This window comes from Temnothorax americanus, unplaced genomic scaffold, assembly GCF_048541705.1.
Source record: "Temnothorax americanus isolate GAGA-0224 unplaced genomic scaffold, ASM4854170v1 Scaffold125, whole genome shotgun sequence".
In the NCBI taxonomy this organism is placed as follows: Eukaryota; Metazoa; Arthropoda; class Insecta; order Hymenoptera; family Formicidae; genus Temnothorax; species Temnothorax americanus.
The window spans coordinates 280,746-305,000 of NW_027509259.1; the positions used below are offsets into that span (position 1 = coordinate 280,746).

At 33.9% G+C, this 24,255-nt stretch overlaps 3 protein-coding genes and 2 pseudogenes across 14 annotated transcripts in view; 2 read left to right on the plus strand and 3 right to left on the minus strand.

Annotated features, from left to right (window-relative positions):
• Positions 1-558: 558 nt before the first annotated feature.
• On the minus strand, positions 559-9,992 carry Pink1 (PTEN-induced putative kinase 1). Of its 3 annotated transcripts, none has more exons than XM_077399330.1 (8): positions 9,610-9,992; positions 8,866-9,149; positions 8,219-8,751; positions 8,012-8,134; positions 7,485-7,902; positions 7,284-7,382; positions 1,985-2,101; positions 559-1,901 (listed from the first exon to the last, which is right to left on the minus strand). In XM_077399330.1, exons 1-8 carry the CDS (start codon positions 9,740-9,742, stop codon positions 1,812-1,814), a joined length of 1,797 nt encoding a protein of 598 aa, XP_077255456.1. In that variant the 5' UTR covers positions 9,743-9,992; the 3' UTR covers positions 559-1,811. The 3 variants fall into 3 exon arrangements, with proteins under 3 accessions (XP_077255456.1, XP_077255455.1, XP_077255454.1); XM_077399329.1 differs by having other exon boundaries at positions 559-1,904; XM_077399328.1 differs by having other exon boundaries at positions 559-2,101; positions 9,610-9,990.
• A 5,095-nt stretch (positions 9,993-15,087) lies between these two features.
• On the minus strand, positions 15,088-16,986 carry LOC143893685 (brefeldin A-inhibited guanine nucleotide-exchange protein 2 pseudogene; annotated as a pseudogene). 2 transcript variants are annotated; one of them, XR_013255885.1, is made up of 3 exons: positions 16,834-16,986; positions 15,843-16,444; positions 15,088-15,766 (listed from the first exon to the last, which is right to left on the minus strand). The product of XR_013255885.1 is annotated as a brefeldin A-inhibited guanine nucleotide-exchange protein 2 pseudogene, transcript variant X1 (transcript). The 2 variants fall into 2 exon arrangements; XR_013255886.1 differs by lacking the exon at positions 16,834-16,986 and adding an exon at positions 16,582-16,712.
• Positions 16,987-17,134: 148 nt separating this feature from the next.
• On the plus strand, positions 17,135-20,834 carry LOC143893680 (uncharacterized; annotated as a pseudogene). The gene is made up of 3 exons (XR_013255883.1): positions 17,135-17,239; positions 17,332-17,522; positions 17,620-20,834. The product of XR_013255883.1 is annotated as an uncharacterized LOC143893680 (transcript).
• A 146-nt stretch (positions 20,835-20,980) lies between these two features.
• Positions 20,981-22,301, minus strand: LOC143893686 (uncharacterized). The gene is made up of 3 exons (XM_077399336.1): positions 21,973-22,301; positions 21,811-21,867; positions 20,981-21,616 (listed from the first exon to the last, which is right to left on the minus strand). Exons 1-3 carry the CDS (start codon positions 21,985-21,987, stop codon positions 21,308-21,310), a joined length of 381 nt encoding a protein of 126 aa, XP_077255462.1. The 5' UTR covers positions 21,988-22,301; the 3' UTR covers positions 20,981-21,307.
• Positions 22,302-22,333: 32 nt separating this feature from the next.
• Positions 22,334-24,255, plus strand: part of LOC143893688 (uncharacterized) — a 4,669-nt gene continuing 2,747 nt past the window's right edge. Inside the window, exons 1-2 of one of the 7 annotated variants that reach the window (XR_013255887.1) lie at positions 22,735-23,006; positions 23,355-24,075. Coding sequence is in view for 1 of the 7 variants with exons in the window: in XM_077399343.1 (XP_077255469.1) it covers positions 22,905-23,002 (98 nt within the window). In the remaining 6 variants the exon portion in view is untranslated. Of the gene's footprint in view, positions 22,638-22,734; positions 23,007-23,085; positions 23,212-23,354; positions 24,076-24,255 lie in introns of those variants that run through there. The other 6 variants (XR_013255888.1, XM_077399346.1, XM_077399345.1 and 3 more) reach the window with 6 other exon arrangements.

A 24,255-nucleotide genomic window follows, 5' to 3' on the forward strand; every position in this document is an offset into this window, starting at 1 on the left:
TCGAGATATTTATGAAAAACCATAGACAGATGTCAATATCAATAAGAAACACGGTAGTCTCGCCAAGTCCATGCGCAGCGCGAGACCGTCTCATGTATCTTTACGCGGACGAATTGCGAGTTCTAAATAACGCTGTATCTATGAAACGGGCACTTGGCGGCAGCTAGTTTTAAAAGATAAAACTCAGAAATGTCTAAAGAATAATATGCTGGTAAATGACGGCGGCATTCCGCAGCGTTTTTTTTTTTTTTGACCTTTCTAAGTTTCATACTTCAAAAATTTTATAATTAAAACTCGGTAATGTTTGCTTAAAAAATACCGCTATTATTAAAATACTATTATAAGATAAGATTAAAAAATATATACCTTTCTCTATATTTATCTAATTTAAAGTTTTAATATTCTTCAATATAAGCAGAATACTTCTTTATTTCTGAAACGCTGCTAAAGTAATGATTTAACGTTTTGCGAGATGACATTTATACGACCTCGTCAAATGATTGTTATAACACAACTACGTGTAAATGGTAAATATTTTGTAGAAAATAAACCATCAGATATCTTTCTTAAAAATATAATCATTTATTTTAAGAAATATTAATCTTCGAAAATCGACTTTTGTCCAGCTGGATTGCCGTCTTGGCCCACTGTGCGCCGCCCTCTTATGATCGTACGCCCTGCTGTCTATTGGTCTATAACCGACTAATCAGAAGGAGAAACAAGTTCGCGTTTCTCTACTAATGTAGAGACTCTTAAATTGGACGGAGTATACATATATACATGCGTGTATATACACATTATACCTCGACCGCTAGCCGGGCTTCATATATGTGTATGTACTGTACATATTTAGTAAACGAATACATTATAAACCTGTCCCTCACAGTAGTACTGAAACAACACCTTTTGACTTTTAAACGCTCATAACGCTTAAACAGTCGATAATTGTGAATCTTGCCTATTATAACTATCGCGCAGTATCACATAAACTATCTGTTTCCAAAGTTTAAGCCAATTTCACCAAAATCCAATTTCCATAAGAAATGTGAGGGTCCTTTGGTAGAATAAATAGATGACTGCACATGTTTTTAACAACACATGGGGAAAGAAAGAATAGAGGAAAATAAATTATAAATAAATTAAAAATATATTATTTTATATATTTAATTTTCAGCTCCACTAGAGAGTATGACGATGTATTTTAACAACCGACATAAATTTTAAACTTACCGACAATACAGCCTAGTTTCATGCTTCAAAATATATATTTGTGCATTATCAAAAACATGACATACTTCGATTATAATTTATAATATTAATTTCTTTATATTTTCCAATGCGTATATATATATATATATATATATATATATATATATATATCAGTAAACATGCTCATCAAATAAATAAACGTACATAAATTAAATACGTAAAAATAATTACATTTTTAAGTATAAGGCACTGAAATCACAAAAGGGTTTTAAACATGTGCTAGTTTGCACGTGCTGATCTAAAAATAAATTTTATTTCCATTATATTTCTAGTTTTAGAATTGCCTCTTTGTCCTTTTGTGTTCCTTGAAATATCAAAATCAAATATTGGAAATTAAATATGAAAATAACAATATAAATTTTAAAAGAACAAAATAGAAAAAAGAAGTTTGGGTAATGTATTCCTGAATTTGTTAAGATATTCTTAACAAGTTAAATATTCTAAATTGTTCTGGAGATGCTAAAGTTAAATAAGTTTCTATGTAAAATTGTGATCAAATTTTTCGTGCTTCATGTGTGCGTGCGCTTCCTTCCCTCTCCTCTCTAGTATATGTATATACAATATACACTATCTTCAGTTATACATTTCGTTGTATCCATTTTAACGCATTTTTCACATAGGTGAGTGTTACCCTGCTGAGGAAGCTTGTAATTAATTGATATTCTGACATTGTCCGTCTTCCACAAGAATGCATCGAAAATGTTTGTTTATATACTTTATGTCTATTAATATCGTATTTTGTATCAATGGGCGATCCATAAGATGGAGGCAAATTTCCTTTCCGTCCTTCACAAAGAACTTTTGTGGTTAAGCACAAAAGCCATTGCATAATCTGTATATGAGTTAGACAAAAGTTTTGTATTAAATAATCTTATTAACAAATTACTCTACATAATCTACTTATACTTGTAACAGATTTAATATATATATTCTATATATAGGGTGCAGAGTATTTAAATTGAGACACTTGAATATTTTGAAAAAATTACATTTAAAAGGAAAATGTTTTAGATGAAAATTGTATCATCTGAAGGGAGACAAATAATAATAAAGTTAATTGTTAAAAAAATCGATTTTTCAAGGTCACATAAAAATTATTACTATTTAGTTATAACATCGATGTTATTACATAGATGTAGTAACTTCGTCGTAAAAGAACGTTTACACGGTATTTAACGTCAATAGTTATAACATCGATGTTATACGTGTAAACGTAGTCAATGTCTTTTCTTTACATCAATTGATTTACCTTTATTATTCTGTTCATAAAAGTGTTAAGGTACAGTTATTAAAAAATTAATAATTTACAAAATATTTTATGTCAAAATATGCCAGAATAAGTATGAAATATCTTAACATTTTGTAAACTATTTATTTTTTTATAATTCTACCTTATTACTTTTATATGCGGAATAACTAGAAGAATCATATTATGTAAAAACAAATTATAATTAGAATTTTTTTAAAGGTGGCGATGACATTTATGTGACCTTGAAAAATCAACTTCTTTGAAAATTGATTTTATCATTATTTATCTCTCTTCAAACAATACAACTGTTGTCTGAAACATTTTTCTTTTAAATGCTTTCTTTTCAAGATATTCAAGTGTCTCTATTTAAATGTCGCACACTGAAATATATATAATATACATATATGTATATTATAATATAATAAAAAATATATATATACATATATATACATTAAAATGGTCGTTAAAAAATATTTTTTGTTGCCGCCCCTTAAAATGGTAGTAATTAATGAAAAAATAAGATCTGTACAACCCTAAGGTTGTCAAGTCACGGAAAAGGGTGCCTCTCAAAGAAAGAAGTCTTAGAATTCGCGTTTCTTATTATTTTTATAGAATTATATTTTATAAATAATGGTACTGATCAATTTTTCTTTAATTAGTCTGCTATTTATAACAATTTTTTTATATTGAATAAAAATATACTCCGGCTAATTGACAAAAAAAATTCAATGTAATCGTTTTTTCTGTAGCATTACACAGAGAAAATGTTTAAATTGCTTATACAGATATAATTAGACCTTGCTTTGCATTGATGTGTTCACCAAATAGGAAAATTTATTAAAATAACAAACTGATGTAAATCAGGGCCTAATTTATAGAGCAAAAATTAAATAAAAATACGCGAATTCTAAAACTTTAGAATTTTCCCGTGGCACTTTTTGGCACGGGACTTGACAGCCTTAGAGTTGCACAGATCTATTTTTTCATCAATTATTACAATTTTAGGGGGCGGCAACAAAAATCTATTTTTTAAAGACCACCCTAATATACACATACTATATATATATATATATATATATATATATATATACATATATATGAACCGGGTGTCACAGACCGTATCACCCGATTTATTCGTAAACGCAACATTTTAAAGAAAAATGTTCCAGACCAAAATTGTATGGTTTCAAGGGGTACATAAGATGGTGTCATTAGTTTCACCTTAAATAGTTGCTTGAAGGTCACGTAAAGGTCACCTTCAATTTTTTAAATAAAACCACCTACTTTTTATTACATATTCTTGTAGCTTATTTTGAGGGCTTTCCAAAAAACTATAAGAAAGTATTTTTTCATTAAGAACTTTTGGATGTATAAGGCTTGAAAGTTCTAGTATTTTGACTTGACATAAAATACAAAATATCTTGTAAAACATCAAAGTTTCGGTACAGTTACCTTAATACTTTTATGCACAGAATAATGAGGCAAATCACGTGGTATAAAAAAAGCATAGTTCCTTTAAGAAAAAATATGTAATTTGCAACACGCATCTGCATACTTTTTCTTAAAAGCAACCATGTTTTTTTTCATACCACGTGATTCGTCTCATTATTCTGTGTATAAAAGTATTAAGGTAACATTACCGAAAACTTGATGTTTTACAAGATGTTTTGTATTTTATGTCAAAATACTAGAACTTTGAAGCCTTATTATTCCAAAAGTTCTTAATAAAAAAGTACTTTCTTATAGTGTTTTGGAAAGCCCTCGAAATAAGCTACAAGAATATGTAATAAAAAGTAGGTGGTTCTATTTAAAAAATTGAAAATGACCCTTACGTGACCTTCAAGCAACTATTTAAGGTGAAACTAATGACACCATCTTATGTACCTCTTGAAACCATACAACTTTGGTCTGGAACATTTTTCCCTAAAATGTTGCGTTTACGAATAAATTGGGTGATACGGGTGGTCTGAGACACCATATATATATATATATATATATATATATATATATATATATATATATATATGGTGTCACCTGTATATTATTTTTATAATATATATATATATATATATATATATATATATATATATATATTGTATAATAAGTTTATAAAATATATATATATATATATATATATATATATATATATAATAAACTTATTATACAGGGTGTTCCCTAAGTAAGTACACAAACTTGAAGGGAATATTTCTTAGCTAATTTTAGGAAGAAAAGGTCCTATAAACATGTGTTCTAAACTATTTTGTTTTAAAATACTAGATGTCAGTTGTGAAAAAAGTATTTTATTCAAGTTTGGTATTCATATATGTATTAAGATCCATTTTCCCATATCGATATTGACCAATATTGATACACATAATTGTAGTTAGTTTTTAATTTTAATTTTTTATCTTATCTCGAAAACGGCGTATTGTGTCAAAAAAATACTATACAGGCAGTTTTTATAGAATTTTAATGAAAAAATTAAAAAAAAATTGTTAAACTTGAAAAAAGTGGCATACCATTTTTTTTATTGAAAAACTTAATATGATTACCTATAGGTACGTCCCTGGTGTCTAAAAATGTTTTATCGGTACTAATTGGTAGTGACTGGTGAAAATAGTTCTTAATACTATACATATACACACACCAAATTTGAATAAAATATTTAAACGGTTTCCAGATTTTCAAAATTTTAATTTTTTTTAACTTTACACTTTGTATTTTAAAAACAAAATTTAAAACATATGTTTATAGGACCTTTTTTCTTAAAATAAACCAAGGAATAATAAAAGTTGTAGGATGTTAAGGGTATTTTATAGTAAAGGCCGAATTCCGACGATGTTAATAACGTCAACATTTCTAATCCCATTTTTTATGTTGCCAGCCTATATCTATTCTTATTTAACAAGATATCTATACGATATATCTGTGTTTGTCCGATTGCTGCGCTATCTCTCGCTACACATAATACTGCTTATTCTATCAACCTGCATGTGCCTTTGCATATATAAAAGTTTGACACATACAATTTTTTTTCTAGGCTTTTAATCTTAGTTCTAATTGCATGATATTGTTCTTACATGTTTGCCTACAGGGCATGTATTTTATTTTGTATATACATATAAACTGCAGTATTTTTGTATTAAGCAAATATTGTCGTCAGTGACAGCTCTATCTGCCCAAAATTTTAATTTTGTTTTGCTTTTGATGTAAAATTGACTTTAGCCCTCTACATTTTTGTGCGTACTTTAATTCTGTAAAAGAGTTTTGCAATTCCGTAAAGCCAATTCAAAGTTGTATGAAGTTGTTAAAAAAAAAGGTAAACATGGCGTTAAGGGGACTCGCTTCCAATAAACTTGAATTTAACATATATTATCAAGGACACCGTCCCGAGTAACATGCAAGTGATTTTAGTCGGGGGTCGCTTTTTATTAAAAAGTTATTAACAAATAAAGTTTGAAAAATATAGCAGCTATTTTGAGTATTGGAAGGCATAAATGACTAATATATATGTCGAAATAGTTCACGCATACACTTTCCACGCGAAACGAGGTGCCACATGGTTACGTGGCGTGCTTTATAAGCTCGTTTATATATATATATATATATATATATATATATATATATATATATATAACACTATAATAAAGTTCTCTGTTATTAAGAATTTCTCTCTTCTGAGATGTTTTATGTCATATACTTTTATACGTATAAATTTATTAAGGTAAAGTCATCAAAAAGTGAATACTTTATGAGATATTTCATATTTTATATTAAAAACATTATAACAAAATTTAAAATATCTCAGGAAATCCTTAATGAAAGAGTTTTATTATAGTGTTTTGAAAACGTCTCGACAAGGGCTACAAGAATATGCAATAAAAAATGGGGAGTTTTATTTATAAGAAAACATCGATCACATTGACCTGGCCTTGAAAATGTCAAGTCCATATTTTCATCATCTCTCCCCCTTAGGGCCAGTTTCACAAGTGTCGGTTAACTTTTAATCTAGATTAACTCACTTTTCGTCTCCTTCTGACGTCCCCCTTAGAAAAAGACGAAGAGTGAGTTAATCTAAGGTTAAAAATTAACCGAAACTTGTGAAACTGGACCTTAATGTCCTACAACTTTTATCTGAAACATTTTTCCATATCTAAAGCCGTTTCCGAAATCCAGGGTGCTGACTTAAACTTTAGAGATACTTTGTATATGTACATATGTACACATACGCACACGCACGCACGCACGCACGCACGCACGCACGCACGCACGCACGCACGCACGCACGCACGCACGCACGCACGTATATACAGGGTGTTTAAAAGTGTCCCATATTTTGAGAGAAGGTAGTACTCTAATGAGTAAAAATACAAATTCCTACAATTGTCATCGATACCTGATAATGACTAACGGTCAAACCTTACTGCACTGCAGAAATAACAACTAATATAAGAAGAGGGCAATGTTTATCATTTAAAGACCTTGGTGTATTCAACACCCATCGATGACGTACAAACATTGTAAAAATATGTATTTTTTTTATTTAAAATGTGACAATGAATGAAAACCACGTAGAAGACCTTCTATAGTATACAATAAAGATTCATTCTAGGGACTTTACCCCCACTTTGCTCGCCTATGCGCATATCCAATCATGATCTCTCGTTGGATAGAGTTATACATACATACATATGTGCGTGCACGCACGGGTGTGTATGTGCGTGTGTATGTGTGTGCGCATATGTATGATATATACATGTTTTACCTCATTGCTCGATGGTATCTGTCCCTCATTTTTTAGCCATGAGCTAGGTGCCCATAGATACAGTTGCATTATAGTTGCTGCCAGTTCGCTATCGATTCGCTATGCACATAGATAGAAAAAAAATTCAATATTGTTTCCTATACTTTTCTAAACAATATTATAATTTGATCTTTGTGATCAGTATGTTGTCTTTTTACAAACCTTATATAAATTTCTTGACAATGAATTTTTTATAACAGCGTTGATAATAGGTGGGAGGTTATCTGGCAGTGCAGGAAGCTCGTTTTCAGTGTAATCATAACTGTTTAAAGCAGCTTTCTCACCCTTTTCATTATGAAATGGATTTTGCATGCCAAATATTTCATATGCTATGGTTCCTACCGTCCAAAGATCAGCTTTGGTATAGTTTATATTAGTAAAAGGACCTGGTTCTGCTGTTATCACTTCTGGAGCCATCAATGCAATATTGCCGCCTTTATCAATATCATGAGTGTTATAAGGCAGATATAGCCCATGATTTTTATTAGCTAAACAACAGCCAAAATCTGTTACGACTAGAGATGGAGAATCATCAGTCTCTTCTGATAGGCCGAGTAAAATATTGTCACTTTTTAGATCTCTAATTTGTAAACATTAACAAAAAAGAAAAGAATCCAAGATAAATCTCATTAATTGATAGAACGAATGTTTATGTAATTAATATAGAATAATGAGATAATCAGTCTTACCGATGCGCTATGCCGTTTGTATTCATATGAACTACTGCTTCTAGGAGCTGAGCGAGTAACAATATTGATACTCGCATATCAACATTTCGACTCGTTACATATTGTTTCAAAGTAATATCATATCTAAAATAATGCGATATGTATTAGATATTGTGAAAATCTAATAATATAAGTGTTATCTTCCTAATTTTGTTATCTAAAATAAACCTTTTCATCACCAAAAACAAACTCCTATTTCTGCCTGATCCATGAGGATTAATTCTACTTGGTAAAGCATCAGGATACATTCCCAAAGAACCAGGTAGTATCGGTATTTCATCAGTAAAGACATAATACATTGCCACAATGTTTGAATGAGGTGGTAACGTGATTTTATTTTCTGCCCATTTTTGCTCCCAAATAGCTAAGTTATCATTTTCATAATGTTTTCTAGCAGGTATTGTCTCTTTATACATGGCTTTTAGAATAGCAGTAGCATTGGATTCTGCATCATAATTGAACATCATTTTTAAAGCTAATGGGAACACACTTGTGTCTTTTGTTTCAATATCAATATCTATTAAATTATCTTTGTCTTGCATATTTACAAATCGTGCTGCGTATACAGCAGCGGAACAACCTTTAGCAATTATAGGTCCTACTACAAAATTTCGTAAAGTTATAGCATTCTTATCAGCAAAAACAGTTTGATAATTTTCATCATTTCGCAGCATATTCCATCTTAACTTCAAGACTGCTTCCTGGACAACATATTATATTTTAGATTAAACTTTACAAAAATAGTAGCATATTTGAAAAGAAAAACAGGTTTTATTTAAGTATCTAGATTAAGCTAAATAAATATATGCATTTACCCGGATTTCCCAACATACTCCTTCCAATTCATCATCCTTTGTTAATATTCCTGTACCTGAAGCTAATGATATGCCAACAAGAGCGAAGAATGGCGCAGAATCGCCAAAGACAAGTCTGCTTGCCGTGCGTCTTCGTAAATCTGCTGCTAAGCTATTAGTTACCCTTTTCAAAATATTATCGACAAAGATGCGTTGAGCATGTGTACCCAAATAACCGAGATGTCTCCTTGTACTCCATATATTGCCAGTATTTTGGCAAAGAAGGTCACTATTCTGGAGCTTGCCTGTCATGTACACAAATATAAAACCATTGAATACTAATTAATGTTTTGACCTGAACACCTGTTGCTAACAGTATACAAATATTTACAAATCAAAGATAAAGCAACGACTGTGCAATATGATAGAAAATAGCATATTGACAAATCCTTGATTACATGCACTAATTACATGGAATCAATTATGTTATCAATGCTTTTGCATCCTAATTACATTTTTACTTTTATAAATAATTAATTTATAATTGAATAAAATTGTCTCATAATGTAAAATGTAAATGTTTCTATATTATAAAAATGTACGTTACAATTGCTATTATAGAATTTAGTTATTACAGATAGCATGCCTGTTATCCGAGTAAAAGGTGTGAGATTAGAGCATTATAGCATTGCTCATGATTCGTGTTGCAATATATCATCGAACTTCATGGCGAGATTCATTGTAACAAAGTCTGGGATAATTTACCTGTCTGTGCAACGTGTATCTTGTCAAGGTTATGTGTGTACCCTCGTAAATGGAAGCGCTCGTTATTTTGTAATGAACGCAATATGACGCGACCATTTTGTACAAGACGATGGACTGCCTTCCTTATTGACATTTCTGCGCTTTCTTGGGCCGGGACAGCCCAGCGGGCGAGCCCGTAAGTCAGATATGCCTTGAAGGCAGGTGGTAAAGCTGTCACGAAAGTCTCAATGTTTGTACCGTTTATTCTCTACTTGCCAAACGAAACGAAATAAATTCAATACGGCGCACTTAAGATAAAAGCATAGACAATAGCATATATATATGTATGGCTGTGTTCCTTTATTTCACTGCCAGTATACTGAAAATCGTTACGTGATGCAAAATATATATTTTCAGCACTGCTAGTAAAAAAGGAACACGGGGGTATGTATGTATGTATGTATGTACACATGTATGTACACATGTTTCGTTAACTTTCGTAAAGTCCGTATCAGACTGCGGATTGCGATTGAGATTGGATCGAAATTTAATCAATCAGAATAGAGAAAACTGATTTCAAGTTTAGTAAACTTTGCTCCGATTGGTCAAATTTCAATCCAATCTCAATCCCAAAGGCCATCGCCATCGCTATCGCACACAAAATTGCAAGGTTGCATAAAGCCCGGTGTCCACGATACAAGAACTGTATCCAAGTTTTGGTTTAAGCCAATGAAACTGCTACTTTTCTGTAAGCTACAAGTTGATTGGCTTAAACCGAAACTCGGACCGATTTCTAAGGCTGCGTTCGGAAACTTCACCCGATTGCACCCGCCGAAGCTCATTCGTATGTATTTGACCGGAAATGAATGTCCGGGAAAGAATTTACCATATGAAATCGTTTGTATTTCGTATGAAGACTTTTGAAGTGCAATTGAAAAGGTTTGTGAGTCATTCGTTTAATTGTAATTAATTAATTCTTTTTACACCATGCATTTAGCCGAAATAGATAAATTAATAAAAGTTTTTATACGGAATCGTTTGTATTTTGTATGAAGAGTTATGAAGTGTGATTAAAAAGGTTTGTGAGTCACTCAGATAATTTTAATTAAATACTTATAAACTCGGTAATTAGCCGAAATATAGATTTTTAGTTATTCATGTTAAAAGAAGAAGGCGCTAGTGTTCCCGAAGGTCCGTCTGCAATCAGAATTAATATGAACGTTTTAAAAATTATTTTATACTGAAATAAATAAATATACAGGCTAATAAGTTTGTAGCTATAAGCGATAGTTGCTAATTAAGTTTGTAAAGATGTACCAGCTGTGCAGGGTGAAGAGCAGGTTATCTCAAAGGCCCTGCCACAACCCAATTAAAAGAGACTTAAATGTCATTACTGCTGAGAAGTACTTCTTGCCATTTAAGTTAGCATGTCAGAGCAACCGAATTGTCCATTGCGTTCCACCTTGAATTTTTTTTACAGTCGTTTATTACCCTGGTAATCATCTCCGATAGAAAACGATAAAAAAATTTCTTATCGTTTTTAATACGGTTAGTGAATCGTTTATTTACGGTACTCTATCAGAAACTCACGTTACAAAATACTTGGGATTCTATCGTAAATGTCTTATCAGCTATGCATCAGTTTTTATCGTTTTTAATATGGTTAGTGAATCGTTTATTTACGGTATTCTATCAGAAACTCACGTTACAAAATACTTGGAATCTTATCGTAAATGTCTTCTCAGCTGCACATCAGTTTCTATCGTTTTTAATATGGTTAGTGAATCGTTTATTTACGGTACTCTATCAGAAACTCACGTTACAAAATACTTGGAATCCTATTGTAAATATCTTATCAGCTATATATCAGTTTCTATCGTTTTTAATATAGTTAGTGAATCATTTATTTACGGTATTTTATCAGAAACTCACGTTGCAAAATACTTGGGATTCTATCGGAAATTTCTTATTACCTTTATATCGGTCTCAATCAGTTTTTAACATAATTGAAGTTTCGTTTATTCACGATACTTTATAAGAAATTCTCGATACAATACACATGGGCTTGCATCCTAACGTTCTTATTAGTGGTGCATCGGTTTCTATAATTTTTAATGGTATTAAAGTAGCTATAATTGTCTTTTTAATATGGTTAATAGTGAACCGTTTATTTACGATGCCCTGTCAGAAAAAAATTGGAAAAATTTGAAATTTCTCAGCTATATATCAAATCTGCAGTCAGAACATCTTTAGATGTTTGCTACTCTGCATGCCACCGAATTATAACCGTGTAAAAGAAAAATAAACCGTATCAGAGATCTTTCTATGATAAAGAAAGAACTGGATTTTTTTGAAATAATTAAGCTTCCACCTTTGCGACAACAGCACCAGGAAGCCAAGGGCCAAAAATTTTCACGGTTATTAGAGAAATAAAAACAACATTTACATTAGAAACGTCTTATTTAAAATTGCACTAAAATACAAATAAAATATTTTATTATTTTAATCTTAATAACAAATTATATATATACACACACACACATAAAAATACTTCGACGAACTTTGTTTTCGAAAATGATAAGTTGTATGTCGGAAAATCCTGATAAGAAACGATAGATGTGTCGGTTCGGTTAAGTCGTATAAATATCGACGAGATGTCTATCGTTTTAACCTTATAAAAACATATGCAAAGTAGAAGGTTTTCAAACGATTCAATTTATATCATTAATATACGATAGAAAACGAACCGATTTGCTGCCGTACAGAAGATGATAAGTTGTATGTCGGAAAATCCTGATAAGAAACGATAGATGTGTCGGTTCGGTTAAGTCGTATAAATATCGACGAGATGTCTATCGTTTTAACCTTATAAAAACATATGCAAAGTAGAAGGTTTTCAAACGATTCAATTTATATCATTAATATACGATAGAAAACGAACCGATTTGCTGCCGTACAGAAGATGATAAGTTGTATGTCGGAAAATCCTGATAAGAAACGATAGATGTGTCGGTTCGGTTAAGTCGTATAAATATCGACGAGATGTCTATCGTTTTAACCTTATAAAAACATATGCAAAGTAGAAGGTTTTCAAACGATTCAATTTATATCATTAATATACGATAGAAAACGAACCGATTTGCTGCCGTACAGAAAATGATAAGTTGTATGTCGGAAAATCCTGATAAGAAACGATAGATGTATCGGTTCGGTTAAATCGTATAAATATCGACGAGATGTCTATCGTTTTAACTTTATACAAACATATACAAAGTAGAAGGTTTTCAAACGATTCAATTTATATCATTAATATACGATAGAAAACGAACCGATTTGCTGCCATAAAGAAGATGATAAGTTGTATGTCAGAAAATCCTGATAAGAAACGATAGATGTATCGGTTCGGTTAAGTCATATAAATATCGATAAGATGTCTATCATTTTATTCTTATACATCCGTATTAATGCATACGGTAAAATTATTACCATAAATAACGATACATATTATATTGTGTATATACGATCGCGTCAGATGTGCAATACGTGTACATATAGAAAACGATTCATAACTATAAAATTTGTATAGTTATTTTCTTATTCGGACCTAAAACGATAGAAACCGATTCGATTCGATTAATGTTTTATCTGTCTTCTAAATATGCAACGATAGAACCGATAAGATACGATTAAAAACGATACAGATATAGCCGTTTTTAATCGTTTTCTATCGGATATGGTTACCAGGGTAGGATTGCCCTACTTTTAAATTGAGCGTTTTTTAATGTATTATTATTATTAAACTACCGATATTGATATATTATTAGTAATTTAATATTAAAACTTGACAGAGTGACGTAAACTAATTCGCTCATAGTATTATAACAAAGTATTATGCGTTCAAATTCTCGAAAGCTTCTTTACTATGCTCTCTCTTTATGTCGATCGATTCAGATAAAAATCTCCGAAGTCTTTCTTTCTCTATATTCCTAGAGTAAAACTGTACAAAAACTCTACGAAAGTGGCGATATTTTTCACGGATCTGGTTTGAGTCTCAACTATTGGGGAAGGTACGCATGTAGAAAGAGTACGCCAACACAGTTTATCCTGCTAAAATGGTTATCAATCTCTACAAGTTCTTTATTGTTTACACATAAATTATAGAATATCTAAACGTTTCTTTTTTTTCGATGTCCTGTGAAATTGTACAATAGAGTTACAAATAAAGATAAAGCCACACTTTACGTATAATCTAATTCAGTCTTTGCTAATGTTACATAATAACGTGCGAAAGAACTAACAGTTAGACTATTTAAGAGGCTATTTAAGAATTTTAATTAAGATACTGAAAGCATAAAACTGTTCAGCTAGCTTTACACAAAGATATTGGTCTTCTTCTTTATGAAATCGTCAAATTATGATTATGATACATTTCTACATTATCACCAGCATCGAATCTAATCTTATTTATCGTGATACTCTTGAGAAACTGTTAATCCATTGTCTTAACTCGATCGCGGCGCAGAACTGCGTCCACCAATGTTGTTCCTCTCCCTCCAATCGATTCCCGTAAAAGCTGTCTACATATTGAACAGTCGATACAACGACGGCGGATTAGTCTGAAATTAAGCACACGTTAACAATCACTCTTCTTGCTAAAATCACAATTCTCTTTTCAATCGCATACCTTGATTATGACATAAACCAGCACGGGAGTCAGATCGTCGGCAGCAGGTATGCCTCTTTTCGACGCCATGGAGAGGAGATTCATGATGGTAGTCGCGCAACGAAATACACACTGCAACTTATCCCTAGGAGTCTTATACGCCGATATCACAGCCAATTCAGCCTGCGCCCATGACCAGTGGCATTCGTAATGATGAACTTTTAAAATGTGTAGGTCCTTGTGATTTGGATGAGTTACGACCTTTGCCAACTTTTTGATGTGACCGTGAAAAAGCTGGTCCCTATATACATCTCCATCTTCATTTAGATAGAGCGCATTGTGGTGCAGCCACCTGGCCACGTCCTCCGGCGAAGTACCGAGCAGTCCTTGCTCCTGCAAGTACTGCACACCCTTGCCGGGCTTCCAACTAAAGATCTCGATACCGGCCTCCCATACCTCCTTTTGTTTCTGTACTTCATACTGCTCCGGCGAGTCCGGCACCTCCTTGTTGCCAGTCAGACTGGAGACTGGAATTGGCCGACGAGAGGCTGCCAGCGCTGCCGTAACGCGGTAGCGGGGTCTCCGGCATCGTATCCGATGGATGTGACAATGGTTGCTGATCCGCTGGCACGCTGGGATTTACATAAAGATCCCGACTCCACTCCACCATGCATTTCAGAATAGACACGAGGCACTCGAGACCACGAATGCGCATGGATTTCTCCTGAAAGAGCAAGACACTAATATTACAAACAAAACTTTATATTGCTTGTTTCGAAGAACATTCTCTGTTCCAAATAATACACCTATCCTGTCATCTTCTTTCTTATAACGCACCTGATTTGGCGATGCACCTAGCTCCAGAGCTTGACAACCTTGAGCAATCTTAGAGAGATCATTGACGAGCTTCTCGAAGAGATTCGCTGCTGAGATCGCAATCGTAGTTAACGTAGATGTCGACGACGCTCTGGGCATCCGCACAGATCCTCGTAAGCGCATGTATGCATGACCATCCACTTGTGCTCAAAAGAGCTGCTACAGGTCTCGAGGATGTTCATAAAGATCTCCTTAAAGAACACCTCAATCTGCATCTTAAGGTGTATCTTGAAACGGGCGAGCAGCGCCAGGAACAGCGCTAACGACAGCTCGAACACTTCCGGCACCAAAGACACGCCATTCTTCGACAGCACGACACATAAGTACTGTTTAATGGCGATAACAAACATCTCGTTAGAGCGCAATATTGGACCGGCATTCTGCAAGATTCCCAGAAGTAACTGAAGCGACAAGATCTTGGAACGGAGCTCGTGCGATATTGGATCGGGAGTGCCGTCCGGCAGCGGTTTCATAGAGAGCTTGCAGAGAGTGCGAAACACCAGGACTGCATCATTTTGCAGCACATGGGTGAATTTTGCAGTTACCATGTTGTCATTCTCAGCGGCTGCCTCGTCACGTTGTTCTCCAGACTACCGTTCTCCAAACTGACTTCCTCTTCCAATGGCACCACGGATTTTACTACATCATCAAGAATACTCTTGACAATTGTTTGAGAATCAATGTTATCATTACTAGGAGCATTCTCTGGACTAACCTTGGCTTCAGTTTCGCCGTTCGCTATGACAGAACCCTCCTGCTGATGTTCCCCATCAAGCCTCACGATCTCTTCCTCCGCCTGAGTCTCCATTCACGGGAAGATCAGGTTGATCATCTGCGTGAGAGTCGCACGGGCTGTTGTTTGATTCACCAGGTTGCGCGACGCCAAGTAAACGTTGTAAACAGTACGAATTGTTTAACAGTATCGTACTCTCGTGTACCTCCACACCTCCGCTGGCTTGTCATTACAGTCAGCAGAGCTTTAATAATCTGCAGCTGCACACCCTCATCGGTCTGTGGACCGGTGAAGCAACCGCAGATTGTCTCGACAATGCGCACAATCAGCAGCTTGTTAGGCTCCGTTGAATCAGGCACATTGCCAGTGAGATGGCTATATGCAATTAACTTATTCTGCAGGCAGTCCAGTGCAGTGTCACCACAATCCGTAGTGACTAGCTCTGATATGCTGATTCAAATGGCAAGAAGTACTTCTCAGCGGTAATGACATTTGAGTCGCTCAATTGGGCTGTAGCAGGGCGTTTGAGATAACCTCTTTACCCTGCACAGCTGGTACATCTTTGATCTCGTTACGGAGGTCCTCTGCAAGACAGAATATTAGTCACAAACTTAATTAGCAACTATCGCTTATAATTACAGGCTTATTAGTCTGTATATTTATTTATTTCACTATAAAATAATTTTTAAAACGTTTATATTAATTCTGATTGCAGACGGACCTTCGGGAACACTAGCGCCTTCTTCTTTTAACATAAATAACTAAAAATCTATATTTCGGCTAATTACCGAGTTTATAAATATTTAATTAAAATTATCTGGGTGACTCACAAACCTTTTTAATCACATTTCATAACTCTTCATACAAAATACAAACAATTCCGTATAAAAACTTTTATTAATTTATCTATTTCGGCTAAATGCATAGTGTAAAAATAATTAATTAATTACAATTAAACGAATGACTCACAAACCTTTTCAATTGCACTTCAAAAGTCTTCATACGAAATACAAACGATTTCATATGGCAGATTCTTTCCCGGATATTCATTTCCGGTCAAATACATACGAATCCGAAGCTCACGCTGTTCGGAAACGTTAGGCTGAGTTTCCACTGAGCGCGTCACGCGTCGCGTCGTCCGAGTTGAACCAATCAAAACATCCCATTTCGACCTCGTCACAAGTAGAGTTCTATATAAAGAGAGAAGCGACATTGATGTCCGAACTTCTGATTGGTAATCTGATTCGTATTCTGATTGGATATCCCCTCCTAAGTTAGCAGCCATATTGGGACCGGAGCTGACCACGTGTTACATACATACAGCTGACATTATAGTTAGGTTAGGTAAAATCCAAGAGGCCGAAAGAGAAAAAGGACTGGTTAGATTATAATATTAAAATAATTATTGTTGTAAATAGATGATCACATATATAACCCATTTGATTTATATTGGTTCTTATCTTTCTTACAGTTTTAAATATCAACAAATAAAAAATAAATATGGTAAAAAGGTGTGAAGTTTTTGGCTGCCCTGTTAGGCAAGGTGAAGGGTTACGATTATTTTTCTTTCCAAAATGTGAAAAGCGACATTTATTGTGGCAACGTTGGATAAGAGTCAACCGACCTGGATGGAGTCCTAAAACAAATAGCCGCATATGTGAAGTAATTATCTTTATGTCGCCTTATGACATTCTGCTGTGATATGATTTTACGTTTTAAATAATGTAATATTTCTATTATTTTGTATATTTATTTTCAGTTGCATTTTGCTCCAAATTGTTACGAAAAGTGACAGGATGGGAAGAAAATATTGAAAAATACAGCTATACCCAGTTTGCAAGAAGAGTCATTAGGAAACATTAAAAATGCAAAGCTGCAAAAAATATCATCAGAAAACATTGAAAATACAAAGCATTTAAAGTCATTACCGGAAACATTTCAAACTTCTGAAACTAGAGTTTGTTTATCAGATGTAACCAACTTTTTAGAAGCAAAAAAATCAGCTGTTTTACATGAATCAGATTATTTAAATTGTTCAACATCTGCTTCATCAAAGATATTGTCATCTCAAGTGTCTTCTATTACAGACTCTATAGCAGATCAAGAAAATACTGAAAATTCACTTATGTGGTTTGCACATTTGTGTTCACAGTTCGGATCAATTAATAATGCTTCTTCAAGTCATTCTAATTCTTTTTTAAATGAGTCTATGTCAATAGAAGTTACACAGTCGCTCTTATCCTATCCAGTTAACAATTCTTCTGGTACAGCTGTAGAAAATGACAAAAGTATAATACAGTCTAGCCTAATAGAAAATGTCAGTACTCAAACAAATATATTTGAATGTAATAATGTCAGCACTCAAACAAATACATTTCAGTGTGATAATGTTTCTGATAATTCTGTAACAATCATTGAAGCATTAAAGAAAGAGATAGATGAGAAACATAAGAGAATTGAAACCTTAGAAAAGCAGCATGATATTATCAAAAAAAGTACCGAGAAAGTTTATAAAATGTATTTTGACACTAAACGCAAGTATGCAGCTCATTACAAACAAGTAAAACGCTTGAAAGAAAATAAAAACAAGATTTATACTATTCTTCGCAAGAAGCTATATCCAGATCAAATAGAAGCTTTAAGTAGAAAATCAAATAATGGATTGAAGTGGAGCTTAACTACTATAAAAGATGCTCTTGTCTTTAAAATGAAATGGGGAACACAGGGTTATACTGATTTTGTTAAGCACCTTCCTATTTATCCTAGCATTCGAACACTGCAGAGACAGTTATATCATTTAAAATTTAACAGTGGTATTCTACTTGAAGTGTTCGACATGCTAAAATCTGAAGTTACCTGGCATGGTCACAGAAGAAAGAGAATGTGTGATGGTTCTTGATGAAATGGCAATAAAATCTGGTGAAGTATTTGATCCATCAATACAAAGAATGATTGGATTCTGCACTTTTCCTACACACTCAGGAATTGCAACAAAAGTTTTAGTCATTTTACTGGCAGGAATTACTCGTCGATGGAAGATCACTGTTGCTTATTATTTTACCGGTACGATAGATTCCGAATGCAAAGCACAAGATGTAAATGCTACGGGAAATGCACTGAAGAAAATCATCCTCACTTTAATTGAAAAGGCAGAAAATATTGGTCTGCGTGTCAACGCAGTAATCAGCGATATGGGCAGTGACAACAAAGCCATGTGGAATGCATTCGGAGTTGGATGTACCAGAGAAAATGTAAAAGCAAGCATTATGCATCCTGTTAGACCAACGAACAAATTATATTTCATTCCCGATCCAGTACATCTGTTTAAGAATATTAAAAATATGTTAGAAAATAATAAAACTATTCGTTTATCTACAGATATTTGTGCCACTGAAAATTTATCTCATTCTTTAGTAGATATTCAACATATTGAAACATTATTTCATCATGAGAGCAAGTATGAAATGAAAATAGCTTACAGACTTAAAAATACTAATTTATACTGCAAAAATCACTATAACAAAATGAAAGTGTCTACCGCTAGTTCAGTTTTAAATAGAAGAACAGAAACAGCATTAAAAGTTTATGCTGATTATACAAATGATAATTCATTTAAAACTACAGCTTTTTTTATCAATCTTGTAGATCGTTGGTTTAACATAATGACAAATAGATCTCGTATCATGGCTCTTAGTAAATCTAATATTCAGGCATATAATGAAGTCATTGCTCATCTAAAGAAGACTCAGCAAGTGTTTCGTTCCATGTTAATAGGAAAAAAGGGACACTGGAAGCCAATACAATCTGGAGTAATAATGGCAACAGAAAGCATTCTTGAGTTGCAAGAATATTTTTTAAATGAAAAGGAATACAAATTTTTACTAACAGGTCGATTCACACAAGATTGCCTCGAAAATTTATTTTCTCTCATGCGATTTAGGCAACCTATTCCAAATCCTCTTCATGTTAAACAAAACTTGAAAGTTATTACAATCACTCAAGTGTGCTCATACTCAAAAATTACAAGTTATAATAATGATGTGAAAGAAGATAATCTTGAACAAATCAAGTTGGATTTTTTAAAATCATCAAAGGAAATAGCAGCAGCTAGAGAAAAAGCAGGAGAAGTGGATGCTTTTATGGAAGGTGCTGCCATTTATGTTCCAGAATTACAAGATAATTACATGAATCTTATTGATATTTGGGAATGGCCTATTATATATGACATCGCTGGAGCAGTTGTAAAGTCTGTCAAAAAAACAATGAAAGTATGTGACACATGTTACAAATCCGTTCTGTGGCAGGATACAAATTCTCATCCATTTTCAATTGTTGTGGATTTTCGAAGCTATGGAGACAGCAGCTTGTGCAGGGTTTCAGATTCTTGTTTTAAAGCTATTATGAAAGCTGAAATTACATTTCAGGAACTGAGGGACACGTTTCAAAAAATAGAAAATATTAAGATTATTGATTTTATTGTTGAGAAGCTATTATATGTTTGGGAAGGTACCAATATTCCACAATGCCACAATATTACAGCAAAGATTTTGACCAGGTTTTTCCGTATGCGATTTAGGATGTTTAATATTCAACGTAAAGAATATCTAGAGAAGGAAAATAAAAGCCGCACACATAGTAGTAAAACAATAGATATGCATATGGTTGTTGACCGTCTTTAAAAGGTAAAGTCATTTCTTCTTAATGTGCCTTAATTTATATCAAAAAGTAGATGTGTAGATTTATATCAGAAGTACAAATTTTAACTCTTAATTGTGATTCTACATATTGTGATATTATGAAACTAAGAATGTTAAAAATGTTTTGTTTATCTAATGTTACATATAGTATATATTATCGTCCCGTTTAACTAAGTTGCAGTTAGACATAGCCAATCTCAATTACTTAATTAGATTATTGTTTAATTAGATTGCTTAATCATATAGTTATATCATATATAAAGACCTTTTCATTTAAAAAATGATTTTATTATATATCTTATTAGATTTATTGAAAATCAACATACGAACTACATATAATTGAGAAATCAAATATGGCCATGGTCAACTGCAACATGGCCAATACATATTTATTCCTAAATAGTTAGTATAATAATAGACGAATTTATGTAGTTGTGAAAATTTAAGTTTTTATTTTTTGCGAGTATTTACATTTAAAACTTCTGTTATGTTAAAGTAAAATATTAATGAAGATTTTTTTTAAGAAAGAGGTATAAAATAAAAATGTATGCGACTAATAGATATCGATAGATATCGTGATAAATATCGCGTACGCGATATATATATTTTTTTTCAAATTTATAATTGTGATTCTTAATTGATTCTTAATTATGATTCTACTTGATATAAAACTTAAAAATGTTAAAAATATTGTATAACTCTTGTATCTGATGCAATATTAGCAATAAAAATCTCGATTTTCATTAAAAATTACAAATTTTTCTTCTTTTGTACTCTGGCATAATACTTTTTCCATCGTCGTCCGCTTGAATTTGTAACTTTCGTGAATAGTCGCTTCGTACGATACATCTTACTCTCCATTTGTTCAATAGCAGAAAGCATCACCATCAGTTTATTTAGGTTTGCATCATGCTCACGTTCCAGATGGATGATTTTTTGTGAAGCTTCATCATTTTGAGCTTTTAGTTGATCGATGAGCAATTTATTATTTGCAGTATCACAAGGAGTTTTGGAATTAGATTGATTTATAGAAATTTCTGAAGTCTCATCAATTGTGTCCTATAAGAAAAAATTGTGCTATATTTAAAAAACCATGCAGTAGAAGGCACTGTTTAATACACACATATACGTACACAAATAAAATATAAAATAATTAATTCTCCGTAGACTAACCTATTTCTTCACTATTTAGTCAATATGACTAACTCTCCGCAGGTTAGTTTACGGAGGGTTAAAAGGAGAACTAAACTAACCTGATCAATGTAATGCCTCCATTCGTCATCATTGTATATTTGAGAAGCGCTCACTTCCTAACAAAATAGAAAAATAGTAATGTTCAAATACATTATGATCTTATTGGAATAATGCATTCAATAAAATTAGAATTGATTGTATATATACAATACGTCATTTACCTCTTTGTATGACATTTTCAATTTTCACCATCAATTATCACTCAATCACCACATTTATTCAATAAAAAACATGAAGATAATAAAACTGCAACATGTATTAAACATGTGTATCAAACATCTTAATCTCACGCTGATGGAGTATGTTTATATATATTAAATGGAGTTTGATGTTTGATGACATGGAGCGGTCCCAATATGGCGGTGGCTGGAGGTAATGGTGGGGATGCAAAGTCTGTAGTGGGGGTTCGATGTCGCTTCTCTCTTTATATAGGACTCTAGTCACAAGAATGTAATAAAATGGGATGTTTTGATGTTAACTTGTGACGACGCGACGCGTGACGCGCTCAGTGGAAACTCAGCCTAAGTTTATTTCCACACAGGCCTGGTGGAAATTTCTGTCACGGAGTGCGTCTCGCGCCGCGTGCTGCTCGACGGCCCCGACGCCGACGCGACGTTAAAATCGCGGCCGCGCGTCAACGACGTCAACCCTGGTCAACCGTGCCCGTGGATTGATTCGCCGCCCTTTCGCTGGACAGGCAGAGTGAGAGAGACAGAGACCGACGACGCTGGGCACGTCGCGTCGGCTCGGGCTGTCGGCCAGCGGATGTCCGACTTCAAAACGTAAAACCGCGCAAATCCGAGCGCAAGGCCGTCGACGAGTTTAGGTAAAACAAAACGCCGTGGGTGAACGATCCTCGACGAGAGAGAAAGAGAGAGATCCCTCTGTCAGGAACGATGATCGACGTACGGTACCCGGTACCCCACGTCGGAAATTAACCTTAACAGAACGTGTTGCTTTATTTAACAAATCATGATGTTCAATTAGAGGAAACGCTTAGGCTGAGTTTCTACTGAGCGCGTCACGCGTCGCGTCGTCGCAAGTTAACCAATCAAAACATCCCATTTCATTACATTCTTGTGACGGGATCGAAATGGGATGTTTTGATTGGTTCAACTCGGACGACGCGACGCGTGACGCGCTCAGTGGAAACTCAGCCTTAGAAGATTGTTCTCTAGTACTCTGTTGTATGTATGTATGTACATTAAATAACTATTACTACGTTTACGCGAGCGTTACTTCTGTAGTAACTTACGATATATTACTCGCTACGTTTACGCGAGCGTTACTTCTGTAGTAACTTACGATAATTTACTCCGCGTAAACGAGTGATATATCGTAAGTTACTACAGAAGTAACGCTCGCGTAAACGTAGTATCGTTTACGCGGAGTAAATTATTGTAAGTTACTACAAAATCCCGTTTACGCGAAGGAATTATCGTAAGTTACTACAGAAGTAACGCTCGCGTAAACGTAGTATATATATACATATGTAATTAGTTTAGAAGTTGTAAAATATAATTTCTTGTAATCTGTTTTACAGACCTGATACTACGTTTACGCGAGCGTTACTTCTGTAGTAACCCAGATAACAATTCGTGCGGGGTCATATTACCTTCACGGCGTGATTAGCACACCGTGCATGCACGAACGCATCATGCTCGCTTCACGAAGTGATTTTGGCATACGTGCGCGTATAGAAGGTCGCACTATGCCATCACGTGTGATTACACGTGTGATGGTACAGTGATTACGCACACGTGATGGGATAGTGATTACACACACGTGATGGCATATTAAACACACACATGATGACATAGTGCGATCTTTTACGATTAATATATAATTGATGATGAATTATAATATTGATCGTAAAAGATCGCACTACATATAAAAATAATATTTAAATATCAGATAAAATGGCAAAAACGTTACAAATACGTATAAATTCGGGTACGTATGCCAAAATCACTTCCTGAAGCGAGCATGATGCGTTCGTGCATGCACGGTGTGATAATCACGCCTAAGCGACCCCGCATGCTTTCATTGTTCGCCCGCCAACGTGACTCGCTCGACAGCAGCGGCTGGATTGTCATTTGTCGTCTTTCGTGATCCGAATGTCCTCGCGGTAACATTTCGCGTGCTCCGCGTGCTCTGTATCCGAGTGCTTAAATAATAGTTCCCGTGTACCCGCATTTCTGCCTTCACGGGCCATCCACGCCTTCCTGGCTTATTCTCATCGAGCCTTGCCTATCCGTCTGGCGGTGTGAATTTTAAAAATCTCGCGTGTCCGCGCGCGACCGGCCGGTCGATTATGGCTGCGATCCATTTGATATGTTACAAATGCTTCGAAGCGTTCTTTGTCTTCTTCTTTTTTCACTGAAAGAAAAGAGAAGAGAATTCCAAGCATTTATAGCATTAAATGGACTGCAGCCTATATCTTA

Bases quoted from the DNA above. Each gene is read 5' to 3' on its own strand.
- Pink1 (XM_077399328.1), bottom strand. From the start codon at position 9,742: ATGTCAATAAGGAAGGCAGTCCATCGTCTTGTACAAAATGGTCGCGTC. The intron at 9,150-9,609 runs GTAAATTATCCC...TGTACATGACAG, and splicing joins GATACACGTTGCACAGACAG to GCAAGCTCCAGAATAGTGAC. The intron at 8,135-8,218 runs GTTTATTTTAGA...GCATTATTTTAG, and splicing joins TTGTTTTTGGTGATGAAAAG to ATATGATATTACTTTGAAAC.
- LOC143893686 (XM_077399336.1), bottom strand. The intron at 21,617-21,810 runs GTTAGTTTAGTT...TTTTTCTTATAG, and splicing joins GGAGGCATTACATTGATCAG to GACACAATTGATGAGACTTC.